Source organism: Artemia sp. Qi Xiang Cuo, chromosome 11 (genome assembly GCF_049724085.1).
Source record: "Artemia sp. Qi Xiang Cuo chromosome 11, ASM4972408v1, whole genome shotgun sequence".
Classification (NCBI taxonomy): Eukaryota; Metazoa; Arthropoda; class Branchiopoda; order Anostraca; family Artemiidae; genus Artemia; species Artemia sp. Qi Xiang Cuo.
Genome location: NC_142804.1, coordinates 46,938,435 through 46,955,658, shown reverse-complemented (window position 1 = coordinate 46,955,658; position 17,224 = coordinate 46,938,435). Strand labels below are relative to the sequence as shown.

Here is a 17,224-nt window from a genome sequence, read left to right as displayed (position 1 = left end):
GTTTGACTTTTATTCTGTCATTTCAGCTGTTTATTTCCAGCCTTTTCAAACATCTTCCTTTGATCAACTGCTTTTTTAGCCACCTACCTTTTCAACTATCTGCTTTTTCAGCCATATCTAGTGTAAATTTGAAGTTCTATGGGGGGGGGGGCAGATACCCCCCTCTGTCCCCTTCCGTACGCCCATGCCTAAATAAAACCTTTAAATGGACGTAGGTAATTTTTTAAAGCAGCCTGTTTAGTTTGCCGAAGCAGTATTTAAAATTGATGAATCTACAAATGATTTGACAGTTGGTTTTCTATAAATTTGTACATAACGTTTTTAAAAGAATGGATAATACTTTACTGCATTTCAGAGTACTTCAACTAGGTTGATTGCTTACAAAAAGATGATATTAACTACAGAAAGTCTGAGTAATCTTTGATTCCTAACAATTATAATGATAAGAGAATCTCTTTAAAACATACTTTATTTTCAGTAAAGCGAAAATAGCACCCTAGCTTCAGAGGGTTTAGGTGGATAGTAGTTCTACTCTTATACATGGTAGTTTGTGTTTGCTTAAAGTTCGACTGGATTATTCATTTTATTTTCTGTTCGTTTTAGGATTCATCTATTCATCCATAGCAGTATTTCTAATCATTATGTTTGATGCGAGCATTCGTTTAATTCAAATTTCGTTAATTCGTTCATAGTAATTTCTATTCATTTTTAAATCTGGATTATTATGAGACTTTTATTTTTGTTCGTTTTAGTTTTTAATATAGCCCTTTTCTTTTCTTTAAAAAAGAAAAAAAATTCTTAAGTTAATATCTGTTCGTTTTTTAACTTACTTTCTTGTAAGTTTTTTAACTTAAACTATGAAGAAAATTGTGGATTGTAATTATTTTTTTGAGAATTTAAGATTCAGCCCAATGCTCAGCCATATATTTCTGCAATAATTTTTTGATAATGTTTTTACTATAGAATTTGGGATGAAAAAAAGTGCAACCCGAAGGTCGCCAGCAGCTGTCAAAAAAGTTTCGTTGTCCACATAACAACAGAAACCAGATGGACTTTTTGTTTCTCACATTTGAAGCTTATTTCAAAAACAAGTTACCACACGCGGTATACTATGTCGGGTTGTAGACCGTAGAAAAGATAGAGAAAAATACTGCACTTATTTAGTGACGTTACAAATCGATACAGCGTATCTAATTTAATCTTTTTTGTCTTAATTAAGGTTTTGTTGGCCCTGTCTATATGTGACTTAACAGCCAACTGGGAAAAACCTATCGGTGGTTTTCAAAATCTACGTTTGAAAAAAAATCTTTTGGTCCTTTCTTGACATAAACTAAAATTCTATGCCAAAAATGAAAGTGGATGAAGAGGTCGCATCCAAGTTTATACCCAATGTTTTAAAAGAAATAAAACACATTGAATTACCAGCTGACGATATTTGCTACTCCATTATGCTTTCAGCAAAGCGTGACTTATGAAGGTTTTGACCAAAATTACCACCGTAACACACCAATAAAGAAAAAAATTAATTAGTTTCAATTTCGGTGACCATTGGTTTGATACAATCACAGTTGAAAAAATAATAATACAATTGGGTGGAGGGAACTCATACCTCATTTTTGAATTGTATAAAGTTCGTTGCACTATTAAAAAATAATAAAAAAGTTATTGACCATGCTTCCGTCGGAACAAATTACTTCGAAGTACGATAGATAACACTTCGAGTAGGGATAAATCCTTTTATTAGACATTGAAAAAACAATCATAAAATATACTGAATATTTTGATAATATATACATTTATCTTCATAAGCATAAATACTGTAAGATCACTGTACATGTGATCGAAATATCCAATATATTTTTCGATTGTTTTTTTTTCGCTCTGATAAAGGATTTATCCCTATTCGAACAGTTATTTATCGTCATGGAAAGGCAGTGTGGTCTTCGATATATCCTACTTCGAAGTACATATTCGTTCACGTCATTTTAAGGCTTGGCAGTTCGTTTAATACTTAGGGCCCATTCACAACAAGATTTTACTGATACTGAGATTTAGCGAGAGCGATACTTCGGGCTGATTAGATTTTCGCAGCATTTTATCATTGGCTGGCAAATTCTATGAAACATTTTGATTGGCTTAAATTAGAGCTAGTTAAATCTTGGCATTAGTAAAATTTAAGTGTGAATGGGGCATTAGAAGATTTTATAAGGAAGAAATATACGTAATTACCGTCACTCACAGAAATCCAAAGTCTTGTGGTGAAAACCAAAGTCCTCAGGAGCAATAATAAAACTTAAAACGAATATAAATTATCATTTATATGAGGGGGGACTGCCCCTTCCTGAATACCTTGCTCTTTACGTTAAGTTTGACTTGTGCCCCAGTTATTTAAGATCGACTCCCGAAATAGAAGGACCGTTCAATTAGAATAAGAAGCTTTCTTAACGTTATAAAATACTTTTAGCGTGAAGAGCGAGGATATGAGGGGACATTCTCCCTCAAACACGGAGAAACTTATGTTCGTTTTAGTTTTTAGTGTTGCTCATTACTTTGAGTTGAAAAGACTTGATTTTTTATTTCATTAATGAAAAAAGTAACTAGGTTTTCGCAAAGATTATATCATATAATTATTACGGTTAAAAAAAAAGCAACTTTACGTGCTTAAATACTCTTTTCTCTTTGCCATTCCAAATTGTTGAAAAATTTCCAGACATATTCAGTTTTATCTTATCATTTGAACCCACAGAAATATCCAAAAGCTTTTTAAAGTTTTACATTTACCAGAGGATAAACTGCGGTACAGCTTATCCGAGAAGATCCTAATCATTTATTGTATCCCATCGTCAGAAAAGCATGCAATCGCCACTGTATGACACTCTGTCACCTGAGTTAAGCAAGAGTTTTCAAAATTTTGAAATGAGAAAACAGAAAACGAAATAAATTCTATGAACAATTTACTTTGTAAACGATGCTCAACAAACGATAAATTTTACCACGACACGGTAAGTATACACAATTTATTTACCAATAAATGGTTGCTTGCGTTTTACTGAAAACTTATTACAACACAACAGATGCCTGATTGCCGACTAAAAGTGCTTGATCAAGTTTAAAAAGTGGATGCATTTTCATTATCTCAACACGAATATTGAAAATATGTTGTTTTCAGTAAAACACCAGTAACCATTTGAACGTCACAAGTGGGGTTTTAAGAGGTTATTCGTCACTCTTTACTGATTAAAAATTGTCTTTTTAGGTCGATCGTTAATAATAAGGCTAAAATATTCCAGAGTAAATTAATAAATTCGCCTATGTGTTTTGCAACGCTCAAAAATGATTTCTCAAGACTTCAGGTTGATGCATTACCCTTTTTTCTTCAATCCAATCTAGTCCTCTCAGAATGTGTCCTCATTTAACTTTTAAGCGATCACAGCATTTTTTTAATTTATTCTCATTCTTCCTCAAGTACATATCTAAATCACGCAGCATCGAATCAAGTCTGGAGGGATCCACCTCGTCTAACCCATAAACTTGTGTCAAATACGGATTGAATCGAAAATAACTTCGAGGCGGTAACAAGTCATGCAGGATATTATGAACTCCTGTAAATATAAAAACACTTAATAAACTAAATAAGATAAGAAAACCAGTGACTTCGAAAATAAAGAACAATAGGACAAGGCAAATTAAAGCGAAAGAAGTAACAGAAAAAACATTACTTTATATAATTTGTAAGTGTCCGAAACTTCAAGCCAATCAAACAGTTCGTGGTAACGAACTGTAAGTAAGAAGCGATGCTGCTCAATAGTAACCGAAACTCTAAGAAACAGAGTACTGATAACAATAGATACATCAAAAGAATCGAATTTTGAGGTTTATTCAAAATATAGAGAATTCATCAAGTTTAATGATACCCATCAAAAGGTTACGAGCCTGGCAAAAATTTGCCCAATTTTCTAAAAAGGGGCGAAACACCCCGAAAAATCAAGTGATCTTAATGAGATTCAGCATATCAGAGAATCTTACTGTGGAGTTTCAAACTCCTATATACAAAAATGTGGATTTTGCATTTTTTTTTTTTTTTTTTGCCAGAAAATGAACACGGATCCGTATTTATGTTTTTTATTTTTTTTTTGTTTTTCCAGAATGATCTTATCAAAATAGTGATCCTAGAGGGGGAGACGGCTAGATTCATCGGAAATCAAAAGTTCCAGTGCCCTTTTTAAGTGACCAAACATATTGGAGGGAACTAGCCCTCCTTCCACACCCCTTTTTTCCCAAGTCACCTGCTAAAAATTTCGATAGCTATTTTGTTCAGCATAGTAAAACAAATTTAGTAACTATGTCTTTGAGGACGACTTAACCCCCTCCCAGTCTCAGGGACGGGCTGCAAGCTTTAAACTTTGCCCATTGTTTACATAAAGTATTGGTTATTGGGAAGTATACAATATTTTCCGGGGAGATTTTTCTGGTGGGGAAAATACGTGGGAGGATCTTTCCATTGAGAAATTCTTGTGGGGGAAGGGAATTTTCTATGGAGGGGAGCCGAATTTCCTGGCATTATTTGAAAAACGATCAGAAATTAAATTAAATTTTTTTCAACTGAAAGTAAGGAGCAACATTAAAACTTAAAACGAACAGAAACTATTACGTATATGAGGAGGTTGCGCCCTCCTCAATACCTCGCTCTTTACGCAAAAGTTTTCTTTTATAACTTTTAAAAAGGCTTATTATTCTAATAGCTATTCTTAAATATTTTAAACAAAAATTCAAACTTTAGTGTAAAGAGCGAGTTATTGTGGAGGGGACAACCGTCTCATATAAATAATAACTTCTGTTGGTTTTGAGTTTTAATTCTACTCCTTACTTTCAGTAGATAAAACTTGTTTTTTTTTTAATTTTAATTAGTAATCTAAAACAATCACGTAATGTTTCAAGACGGGTACATGATGGAGAAATGTCAAGGCGAGACATTTCTCCAGAGATCTTTTTTCTCTCTTTTTTTCATGCCTGAAAGCCAGAAAGTATTTCTCAATATAGAGAATACATACACTCAATAATTTTATTTAGCTGACTTGTCTCACGATCGGAAATTAAGTTGCAACTTTCAGGACTTTTTTAGGAGGAGGGGGTTAAGGGGATTTAAATATCTGTGTTTGAGAAAAGGGGGTAAATTGTTTTCTCTGATCCTCACAAAAGCGTATAAGCTAGGTTTTTCTTTCTCTTGTCAGGCCTGTCGTTTGACAGACTTAGGCTAATCCGTTAATAGTGCTCCAAGCGGAAATAGTGAACCAGAACCCTTTGACTACTTTATTAAATCATGTCATAAATTTGTTCATCAGACAAATTTTATCGAAAAGACTGCTGAAATGGCCGATCAAAAATATCAAGTGGCAAATGTAATACTCTGATTTTATTTGATCTAGTTGGACTCTAGGATGGACTTAATTGCGACAGCACACATGAGGGATTATTGATGACTTTTCTTAATGCCCTGGGTGCCTCAGGTGTCACAGGCGGTCTTAAAAGTTTAAGCTAAGGTGGGATCTGGTAGCTTCGGGAGGTATTTTTTATAGCTTACTTGACTTAAAGCTCTTGCTCGACACCGTCGCCAGGGTAGAGGGAGCCAGACATCAGCACCATTAGTCGTCTCTAAAGTGACATGTCCTGGGCAAGAGTTCGGAAAAGCGAAGCCTGATTTTGGCTGCAGCCAGTCGATGATTGCTGTTCCCAAGTTTTGCACCTCCGTAGGTGCGTCAATTTTGCACAGACGACAGCCGTCGCTGGCTTAAGATGAAGTAGTCGAACATCTTTTTGTCAATCCATATTGCTATAGCAGGTATACTTGGCTATGTAGGATTTCTGAAACCACGTGTCTCCGATGGTAAGATTGCGGGTCAGACAGCAGTTCAGCCTTCTCTCTCCATTGTCATTCAGGCCATTCACTGTAACGGGTCCAACGGCGAAATCCCACTGGTTTGACTCATGTGAAATAGGAGCATTTATATTTCCTACTAGGACAAGGTAGTCATGACGAGGAACTGACGAGAGCTCAGTACTTAATAGGGTTAAAAAAGGTCCTGATCTCCTTCCTCGGCAAAATTTGCGGGGGTGTAACAGATGATGAGATTTATTTTTTCATGCTTCCATCCAATAGGGTTCGATGAGCCTGGTTGAGCCAATGAGACAGTAAGAGGGACAGAAGAGCCTTGCGGGCGGCGCTATTCAGTGCTTGGCCACCACCTAATCTTCTCTGACTGCCACCAAACAGAGCAATGTGCGCCTTTCACCAATGATCTCTTTATCATTACCAGGGAGATGTGTTTCAGTCACTCCAGCTATAATCATTTCTATATTTTTTTTTTTAGTTCTTTGACTAGAAGAAGCTTAGAACCAGGTTGGTTCAGCGTCAGGAAGTTCAAGGTGGCAACATCAATACCGTCTTAGTCAACGATGTTTAGAGGAAATCGTCCTTTGGCGGTCCAGGGACAAAGAGGGATTTTAGATAACGTGTTCGATGCTGAATTTCTGGTTCCATTCGCAGCAACAGGAGTTTCGGAAGGAGGGCTGCCAGCCCAGCCATCCCTGGATGCATTTGGTTCTCCGGTGGATAGCTGTGTCTCCAAAGGCACGTAGAGGTCGTTTTGTATTCACCAATTTGCATGGAAACTAACCCCGGAGGAGCACCATCACCTCCAATAGTGCTCCTCCTCTTCATGCAAATGAGGAGGTATCTCATTTGTATTTTATATCAAGTGAAGAGTTTAATAACTGTAAATTTAGCTGATGAATTATTACTTGTTTCACTGCATTCACTTTTAGTCTTCTTTTTTAAGCATTTGAATCGAATTAGCGCTTTCCTTTAAAACGTTTCTAGATTCCGTGTTTAATTTCATTTTTTTTTTTTTACGAAGATATCGGACAATGAACTTTGATTTTAAATACTCAATCCTTTCACTGTTATTTTTCATATCCCGTCGCTCATTATTTTAAAACCACGGGGTTTTCTTATCCGAAATACAGTAAACAGCTTAAGAAATTATGAAGGGATATAATATTTTTTTTACATTAAGAGAAAAATAACATTCACCCCTCCCCTCCAAAAAAGATTAACAATATACTACAATTTCTGACAAAATCATAAGGCTAACTATAAAACCCGAATAAAAATTACTCTTAAACTTTAGATTAATCATCTAATTTATCGAACTTAAGATCAAAGACCCAATTTTTGACTAAATGGGCACAAAAGTTCAAACCGAATCAAAGAAAAATTGATTTCAATTTTAAATTTGAATTATAACAAATTGAAAACTGAAATAGATTTAACCTAGGTTAGGATTTTGTTTTGCTGGGTAATCTTACACTGTCTTGGTTTGCTTTTGCTTGGAATGGGAAATCGAACAACCACACACTAAAATAAGGCAAATCAAAGAAAATAACTTAGATAAGTAGCTTTGTAAACTGATTACTGTCAGACATATTCGAAGACAATAATTATTTTTTTGTGTAAGACAAGCATTCTTTCTCTGTAATCAACTGAGACTTTGCCACAAAGAAATTTTTAATTTCAGCGCGAAGATTTCACAATTTTTCCGATTTCGTTTGGCAATTTTTGCAAAGAGCAGCATATTACTCGACTCATCACTGAAAAATAGCCTAGGAAAAAAACATGTACCTGACCTCCCAAATAAGTTATTTTATTATCACTACAGCTGTTCGAGTATTCCTTGCGTTTTGCCAATTCATATTTCTCAGATCGACTTTTCTCTGAAATTGCACCAAAAAGTTTTTCATGGGAAAAGGAAAGAAAAAGAAATAGCGAATTGCTGAAACACAAGGCTTTGCATCTTATACATATTTTTTTCGAAGGAACAGTCATTCCTCTTGATTACACCATTGAAAAAAACAAAGAAATAAGAATCGTCTCTGTTACAAAACAGTTTGAAAACACAAAATCATTTACAAAATGATAATTATAGTCCTAAAAATAATAAGATCAAGGAAAGATTAAAACAAACTTGAGAATGTCTAGAAATTAGCTTTACATAAGTGATAAGTAGGGACATTTGGTAGATTTTGAACTTTCGAATAGCTTTTCTGTTTGAAAACACCCATAGCCTGAAAAGTGCTCAAATAGACAAAATTTGAATACCAATTGAACCTGCATACTTTTCTGCTTCAAATTATATGCGTTTCCGTATTTGTTTTCCCATATGCCAAAGACCAGCATTGCCACTTTCCGAAAAACATACCATTTGGGCTCCCTGAATTGTGTCCATTAAGACTTCTTAATGTGTCAATTCTACCAAACTTTAGAGTGTTAATTTATAATTTCCTTACAAACATTCAGGAAACAGATATTGGGCCATATTATCCCAATTTAAGCGATGCATAATCTGTTATCGTGTTCTTGGATATTCTTACAGGCTCTCCAAAGTAAAAATATGAGCACGGATTGGCTCCAATCTTTATAAAATGACTGAAAAAGAAATAGCCAATTGCTGAGACAGACAACTTTACATCTTTCACAAATTTCTTTAGAGGGAGCTACAGTTATTTCTTTCAAAGGAAAAAAATGGGGTAGGATCTAAGAACTGTCTCTTTTAGTATTTATTTATTTTTTAGACCCTTTCTTCTATATTTCCTAACCGTCATTAAAACTGTATCATTTTTAGAATCAAATGTTAGGCTTAAATGTTTTGTTAAAGATAGATTATTTTCTAAGATTCAACACACACGGTTTTTTCAGTAATATTACCTAATATTGAAAGCTCTGTACGGAGCATTCGGAAAAAGTTGTGGAAAAAGAAGGACTAATGGAAATGAATTTACAAGGCAGCGCTAAACTGGAATAGAATAATTACGGAGCTTTCGCTGAGTTGTGGAAAAAGAAGGACTAACGGAAATGAATTTGCAAGGCAGCGCTCAACTGGAATAAAATTATGCTTGACTATCATAATAATCAGTGGGTTCGAGCATGCCTTATGCCTTATTCGACTTAACTACCCCGGGTATAATCTGTAAAAAATAATAACAAAATCTTATTCAGCAACTTGTCAACTGGAACGCTATGGCTACGAGGCGAATTACAGCATTAATCACGTGTACTCAACTTCAAACATATCTTATTTAGAGTACCGTAATGTGTGCCACACTTCACAATTACTGTCCTTTCAGCATATAATTTCAAATATCTTAAGTCTATTTTTGAGAAAAAAAAATGAATTTTGTACAAACATATGACGTTGCTTGTCCTGCAGTTTCGGGGTTAGCAGATGTAACTTATCCAATAATTAAGCCTGACCGTTTCAAGTGGTGATCCTTCTAACATCTGACGTCGTTTTATCCCGTGAAACGCTAAGGATAAGTGCTCGAGCTTATTGGATAATTGAAATAATCGAACGCACTATTTTTGTCTTTTTACTTCCACAAGATTAGTAATTTTGCCATTTAATTTATCATTGAGCAAGCCCTTCCTAAAGGATTTGATCCGTAATAAAAAAAAAAAAACTTTTAAACTCCCCCCCCCCCAAAAAAAAAAAAAAATCCGGAATATGATGAAAATTACGGAAGAATAAAAAAAAATTCAGGCGATATAGCAAACCTAAGCCGGAAAAAAAAATGCAACTTACTTTCTGTATCTGTTGCGCTGTCAACAACTTTGACAAGCTTTTGTTTCAAAGATGTTCCTGTTGGCATAGCCACCTCCATTGTAGACAAAGGCTGATTTCTTCCTGTGCCTATAGATACGAAGCAGTGAATTTTTGACCGATGCCATAGATTTTTAGCTTCATGGATGGCAATTGATGTCAGATTATTCGTTAGTAAGCCTCCGTCCTAAAATAAGACATAACGAATAGCTTAATCTACAAATTCGTATTCTAAGCTCGAATTTCCAGATGAAGGTAACAATGTTATAATGCAAAATCGGAAACTCCTCTGAAACTTTGCAAAACAAAGTAGACAATTTTGCAAGCTAGAGAAATATATACATTTTTCAAACCATTTCTAAAATAGAAATAAACTGAATATTCGATACCTGAAGATACTAGTTCTATCCGATGACACGAAATCCGGCTGCTAAAGAGAAACATTCAAAATATGAAAATGAAATAGCACAAAGAAACAACAAACAAATCAACTTGATTTTATCTCCTTTTTAAGTGTTTTTTTTTTTGGATTTTCTGAGTAAATTCGAAAGGAAGACGGCTTGGCCGTCTTCAACATTAAACATTAACGATCGATATTAAAGACCGCTTGGCCGTCTTCGAGGTATTTATCAAGACATCTACTTTGTTTTGTTTTCCTCTTTCACTGGTTGAAAATTGCTCTCGTTGTTGTTGATTCTTTTTGTTTCTTAATTATCCTTCGTCTTCGCTTTTGAACGTCATGTATAGCCAGCATGATCTTACAATTTATTTATGTCAAAACCGATTACAAAACCTATCAGAACCTAACCCAAGGTCTATGTTTTTATTTCTATATTTTTATACGCGATTGGACTTTCCACCATTTAAATTCTTTTATATTTTCATAATTTTCTACTTCTTCTCTATGGTTACCTTAAATTTCAGTCATAGAAAAAAAAAAAATCTCGTAAGCCCTACTACGCAGAATGGTAAGTTATAATAAATCAAGGAATAATATGCAAGAACTTTCGGCACTAACTGAATGGTTCAGTTACAAAACTTATTGACCGATCTGAATGCCAGATTACACTGCTTGTTTTTGATTATAATGTATTAACAATGTTATAGCACGAAGACATTTTTCTATTTTATGCTTCATAATTGAGAATGTTCTCATTACATCTTAGTATGGAGTATGTCAAGTTGGTACCAAAGTGCTCGGCGTTCCTATTTCGCAGGTGTCAGTATTTAATCAAACAAAACTAAATAAATAAAAACTGCTAATACAATAAAAAAAAATTAAACAAAAAATAGATTAACAAAGAAAATTAGAATTTATTTGATCCGGTCGATGTGCCAAAATGACTCAACTAATGAGTTGGACATTATTCTTTCCCTGTAAACCCCAACAAAGACTATACGCCCCAAGACTTTGTCCTAGCATCACCACTTCTTCTTCTAACAAAGTTATACAAGCAAATCCAGATTACCCTGGATTCATATGGAACCAATGCTTGACCATAAAGGACTAAGAATAATGAAAATCCATAATGGTAGAAGTGTAGAAGGATTTTTTCCTGTAGTTGTAGTCTCCTGTAGCTGTAGTTTGGGTTGAAAAGTGAAGGTCTTTAGCAAAAAGACTACTTCACTCCCAGGAAAATTTCGAGGTGAATTATAACCAATAATTCATTTGGTGATATGGCTGCCAGTGGTGGCAACCCTGCTGTGACTGTGCAATTTCTATTTTCTCTTCTCTTTTGTGGTTGCAGTGGTAGCTGCAACCTTGTAAAAGACGAACATGGCCTATTATATTAAAGAGACAGCTAAATATTAATGTTGATTCATGTAGGATTAAGGGATGATAATAGAGCTAATTTGCTCCCTGGAAAACTATAATTTGTTCAGTGATCCCTTGAGCGTGCATCACTGTCTAAAATTGTTTAATAGCTCGGGGTTGTGGAAACCCTGCTAATACTTTGCTTTTTCCATCTTCTATTTTATATGCATTATATAAGCGACTGCACATTACTTTAGATTCATGTAGAACGAATATTTGAAACAACATATTAGGGGAATAATAAAAACATATAACGTAGAAATGTTTTTTCGCCGCTAGCCGAGACTGAACAAATAAAAATTGATAGAAAATATCATAGAAGCGGAAACATTGATTTACCGTCGAAAAATTTTGGGAAGACAATTCATTTGTTAAACCCTTGAGCGTACTTGACTGTAAACAAAAGATGTATGACTACCAAATCTGTTCTTGGCCTTCTCTACTTTAAGAGAAGTCAGCCCTACTCTTCTTAGTTTCTGCTCGTTTTGGGTTTCATTTTTTTTTATAGATGGTGATGTATGGTAATTTTACGCTTGAATAATTATTTGACGATGCAGCTCTTATCAGATCTGGGTCAAAAGATGGGACAGCGTCGAAGCTAAAGAGGATGGAGAAGTTGTCTTTCCGTCTCTCAAGCTTAGTGCAATTAGTGCAACTTTAATCTCCATCCCCAAGGACGAAAATATTTGCCAAATATTTTTATCAAAGACTGTCTGAAGGCATTTTGGTTCTTAACACAGTAAAATACTACTTGATGATTTATGAATATTTCTCTTAAACTTTTGGTAAACCAAAATGATGAAGTTGGGAAGCTTTTGGGCAACAATTTTCTCCCTACGGCCAGCACCAGCACCATTTGACCAAATTCACCTATGTAACATGACATTATCAAAGCAGTTAAACTGTGCGTGATTTCAAACTATAAACAGTTTTAGATGATAATATGTTATTCAAGATTACGCATGTGACATAAGAGCCCTTCAGACGAGTCTCATACCAGACTAAAAGGACATCTAAGCAGCGGCTCACTTAAGGCAGGCTACTCCTGACTGACGCCCCATGTGTCCATGGAGGAGAAAAGGCAAGGTAATACGATTAAAAACCCAAGCTAAAAAGAAACACTAAGTACACAGTACATAATACCATAATTCATGTTTAAGCCACAAGTAAAAAGTTTGAAGACGTCATTTATTATTGATTATTGAGCAAAAACTTTGATGGATTGAATTTTAATTCTTTAGGTAGAGTTTGCCAGTATATCAACTAGATAGAGTTTCCTAGGAAATGCAGACCAAAATTCCTAGACTATAAGTTTACTCCAAATGATTCAACGCTTCAGCATTAAAACTTTGCCCAAACGTTATTCAAACTTTGCTGCTTTGGTCACTGTAAAAATATACTGAAGCAAAATGATTTCAGTCTTACTTTTAATGGCATACCTGAGCACTTTCACAAATTTAGGCCTATGCTTATCTCAATAAAAAAAGAGAATCCAAAATAACAATTTATAAATATGTTTAATTTCTATTTATGTAGTTTTACTGAAAGTATCGTTCATCAACCAGAAGGATCGTGACCCCCCCACGGATGAAAGTTCACAAGCTCCTTAGACAAAGGGCCGCTGTTAGTGAGACAAAAAAAAAAAAAAAAAAAAAAAAAAAAAAAAATCCTTTAAAATTAAAATTATATCATTAATAATATTAATTAATAATAATATCATTAAAATTATAATTATCATTAAAATTAAAAAAAAATTATTAGGCTGGAATTATTTGATTTTAAAGGGGGTCGTGAAGTGACTGATTTTATATTCTTATATCTATTTTATGAGGCCCCGACACTAAAAAGGCTGGGAATGCTGACCCAAAGCATCAGTCATGGTCATCTTTTATGTTGTATTGTACTTTTATCTTTTCTCCAAATTTTAACTTTCAAGATTCATAAAATCCTGGGGTAGCACAGTGGATTGATGCTCTGCTTCGCAATTCGAGGACCGGGGCTTAATTCCCGCTGCCGCCTCATATTGGGCAGCAGGCCTCCTACCTGTCCCTTCAAAAAGACCTAGCAACTGAAACTTCGATTCGACACCCTATGCACTATCAATGGCTTTGGAGAATCTTTATCCTTCCATAAAACAAAAATGTTTATAAAAAAAAAAAAAAAAAAAAAATAAAGCAAAGAGTATAGAGTTTTATAGCAAAGTTATATTCAACATACTTTTATAAAAAACAGCTAATAGATTCAAGATCATAAAGCCAAAATAGTCAATATTTTGGCAACATTCATTTATGGAGAGAAGCAAAAATATTTTCTTCCTTAAAACCTCATTTATTCATTTGTAAAAATATTTTTTCCAATTTCTGTTGTATCTTCAATTCAGTTGTACAAATTCATCTTTTGTATTATACAGTAATACAATCATAATATATCACAATATGGGACATATTATACCTGTAAAACTAGTTTCTACAAACCTGATGCACATTGTCTTCAAGAGCAAATTCACTGAAATAACCGGGTGCTGCTGACGAAGCCCTTGTGGCTTCCCAAGATCGATGTCGGCTCGATCCGTGGTAGCGAGACTGATTTCGCGGAGGTAGATTATAATTTCGGAAAATATATGGAAAAGCTTTATCTTGGTTTACAACCGAGGAGACAACACCGACCTGAAATTAAAATTCCACTATAAACATAAACCCAATTTTAGAGGGATTTTACAGCACACACAAGGCTTAATTCACACTTCAAATCATGTTTTTATCCAACCAATCTCAAACTTGGTTCTAGGCATTTACCCTCCCAGAAAATACCCCCCCCCATGGAAAAAACTCACCCCCCAGCAGAAAATACCCTCCCCCAATGGAGAATAAGGCTTTCCAAATATGAATATTTGAGTTTTACTTTTATTTTTTTTTCTGTATGGGAAGGAATATTGGTACTTGTGTATTATGCGCCACTCACTCAAGTCTACTCTTTGTAAAATTTGAGAACATGCTGATTTTTTGTTAGTTTCTTTGTTATTTTAGAAATAAATTTGGGTTATATATTTGCACATTGAGGGGGGGGGGTAAAGAATAGCGGGTCTGCATGCAAAATGTGTTTGTAAAATTATTCTGTATATTAGATAGATAGATAGATACATTAAATGTATTTTAAAGCCAAATATATAACCATGAACACAGTAAAATAACATATATGGAAGGCACAAATAACATAAACTTTGATCAGCAATTGTTTTCTGACTTCAAACTGTCCAAATACTTTATCCTCCCTGGAAAAGAAGGCTTTCCAAACTTGAGAATTTTATATGAGTTTTATTTTTATTATTTTAATAGGGGGAAGGAGTTTTGGTACTTGTGTATTATGGGCTACTCAGTCAAGTTTACACTGTGTAAAACTCAAGAACAAACTGGTTTCTTTGTTATTTTTTTTCAGCTTAGTGCAAGACAAGTAACAAAATATATGGGAAATATATAATTTGTGCTATATATTTGCACAAATGGGGGGGGGGTAGTATTAAGTACTATAATTAGGTTAATGCAGTGTTTCATTTAACTGTTTTATGATGATTAATTAAAAAAAACTTCCAAAAAATAAGTTTTTCAAAGAAAAATAAAGGTCATTTTAAACTTAAGCTCAGCAGATACAAATACCTGTTAAAAATTAAAACTCAAAACGACAAGAAATTACTTTTAAAGAATAAATGAAACCCAAAACGAACAGAAATTAAATAAATAATCATAGGAAAAACATACAACAAGTAATAATATAAATGAATAAATAGATCTTAAAGCAAGAAAGGCTTAGATTGAATATGAAAATCAAGCTTAAAAACAAAACAAAATATTTTGCTATTGAAGTATAAATGAAACTTAAAACAAACAGAAATTCAATAAACAATCAATGCAGACCAACATACAATAGATATTAATGTAAATGAATAAATAAATCTCAAACAAGTGAAACTTAAATTGAATATGCAAATCAAGCTTGAAACAAACAAAAATCACTACAAACAAGAGCTTGGGTATCACCTCCTTCTCTCACTGTAAAAGTCTAAAACCTACTGCATCATTGGTGATTTACTGAAAAACCAATTTTACTACAAATATTTTCTTTTGTACTTGATATTGAAAATAAACATTAAAATTATCATAAAATTTTGAACTGATGAGCTTTCAGCAATTAATATCACTATAAATCAAATATTCAGTTTAACTTATTAGTTCTTCCTAAAGTTGTTCAAGACAAATATAGTTTCACTAAAAACAAGAGTTTGGATACTGTCGCCTTCCTTAACTGTAAATAACAACCGAAAGCCTACTGCATCATTGGCGCTTCACTGAAACGAATTTTATTACAAATATTTTCTTTTCCCGCTCTTACAGCATTGAAAATAAAAATAAAATTAGATTTAAAGAAATTATTGAGCAGATGGATCTTGCAACAACTAATATCATTATATATCAAATATTCAATTTGATCTTCTTTATACTTTCCAAGACTGTTCAAGATGCATATAGTTTTCAGTAAAGCCCCAATGATGCAGTAGGTTTTAAACTTTTACAGAGAGAGAAGGATGTGATACCCAAACTCTTGTTTGTAGTGATTTTGTTTGTTTCAAGCTTGATTTGTATATTCAATTTAAATTTCACTCATTTTAAGATTTAGGCCTATTTATTCATTTACATTAATATCTATTGTATGTTTGTTTTTGTAGCATTATATGATACGTTGCTTTATGCTTGTGGTTGTGCACCAGCTGCTATTGTGTGTTTATGCTTATTTGCCTTGATGTGTTATGCTTGCTTGCTCTGCTTATAGTGTTCTTTATTATAGGTGCCTGGGTTTTAAATACAGATTTATCTACCATATATAACATGGTGTCAGTAGTGAGTAACCAGTAATGAATGTCAACCAGCAAAGTATCAGTTGGGACTTGCTGTGTCTTCCAGATGAGTGGAAATGATTTGAGCAGCATGCTCGTCTTATGTTTGTTGGCCCTTTATCTGGGAAAACTGAGAAGATCATGTGCGCCTACAAACTTATTTGGGTAGGAGACAAGGGAAGAGAGATATTTAATACCTTCACCTTCATTGAGATTGAAAAGGAAAGGCTTGAGCCATACATGACAATTCAAAGATTATGCAACACGTAAAACCGATAGCATATTTACAAGGGGTGTGTATCAGAAACGTGATCAATCTGAAGGGGAAAATAAAGAAGGCTAAATAGGAGAGATGAAAACCGTGGTTAAGGCCTTTAGCTACCGGGACGCAGATAAAATCGTACGAGATAGAATAGTCTGTGGAATACTGAACCCATGTATCAGAGAGCGCCTGCTAGTAAAAAGAGATGCCCTAACCCTTGAAACAACTATAGAGAAATGTCGCGTGTTTGAAACAACCCAGGCACAGCTAAGAACGTTTGATGAAGGTAGCATAAAAAAAAGTTGATTCCATTCATAAAATCAATTGCCACCCAAGCAGAAGAAACAATCAGTTCAAAACCACCAGCCCAAGATCTAGAGAATGCTACTTCTGTAGCATTCAACAAGGGATGAGCTCATCCCTTGGAAACAGCTGAAGAGGGATGTAGCATTATGTGATACCTTGCTTTATGCTTGTGGTTGTGCACCAGCTGCTATAGCGTGTTTATGCTTATTTGCCTTGATGCATTATGCTTGCTTGCTTTGCTTATAGTGTTCTTTATTATAGGCGCCAGGGTTTTAAATAAAGATTTATCTACCAAATAT

General features: G+C 34.2%; 2 protein-coding genes across 4 annotated transcripts in view; both read right to left on the bottom strand.

The window, feature by feature from the left end:
* Positions 1–17,224, bottom strand: part of LOC148947049 (uncharacterized) — a 136,087-nt gene that overhangs the window by 43,584 nt on the left and 75,279 nt on the right. The window lies entirely within an intron of this gene.
* LOC148947051 (calcium-independent phospholipase A2-gamma-like) lies at positions 1,912–16,566 on the bottom strand. Its single transcript, XM_089096501.1, has 4 exons — positions 16,555–16,566; positions 13,944–14,135; positions 9,636–9,840; positions 1,912–3,602 (listed from the first exon to the last, which is right to left on the bottom strand). The coding sequence occupies exons 1-4, from the start codon at positions 16,564–16,566 to the stop codon at positions 3,409–3,411; spliced, it is 603 nt and encodes a 200-aa protein (XP_088952627.1). The 3' UTR covers positions 1,912–3,408.

Bases quoted from the DNA above. Each gene is read 5' to 3' on its own strand.
- LOC148947051 (XM_089096501.1), bottom strand. The intron at 9,841-13,943 runs GTTTGTAGAAAC...GTCTTATTTTAG, and splicing joins TTGAAGACAATGTGCATCAG to GACGGAGGCTTACTAACGAA. The intron at 3,603-9,635 runs GTAAGTTGCATT...TTATATTTACAG, and splicing joins CAGCGCAACAGATACAGAAA to GAGTTCATAATATCCTGCAT.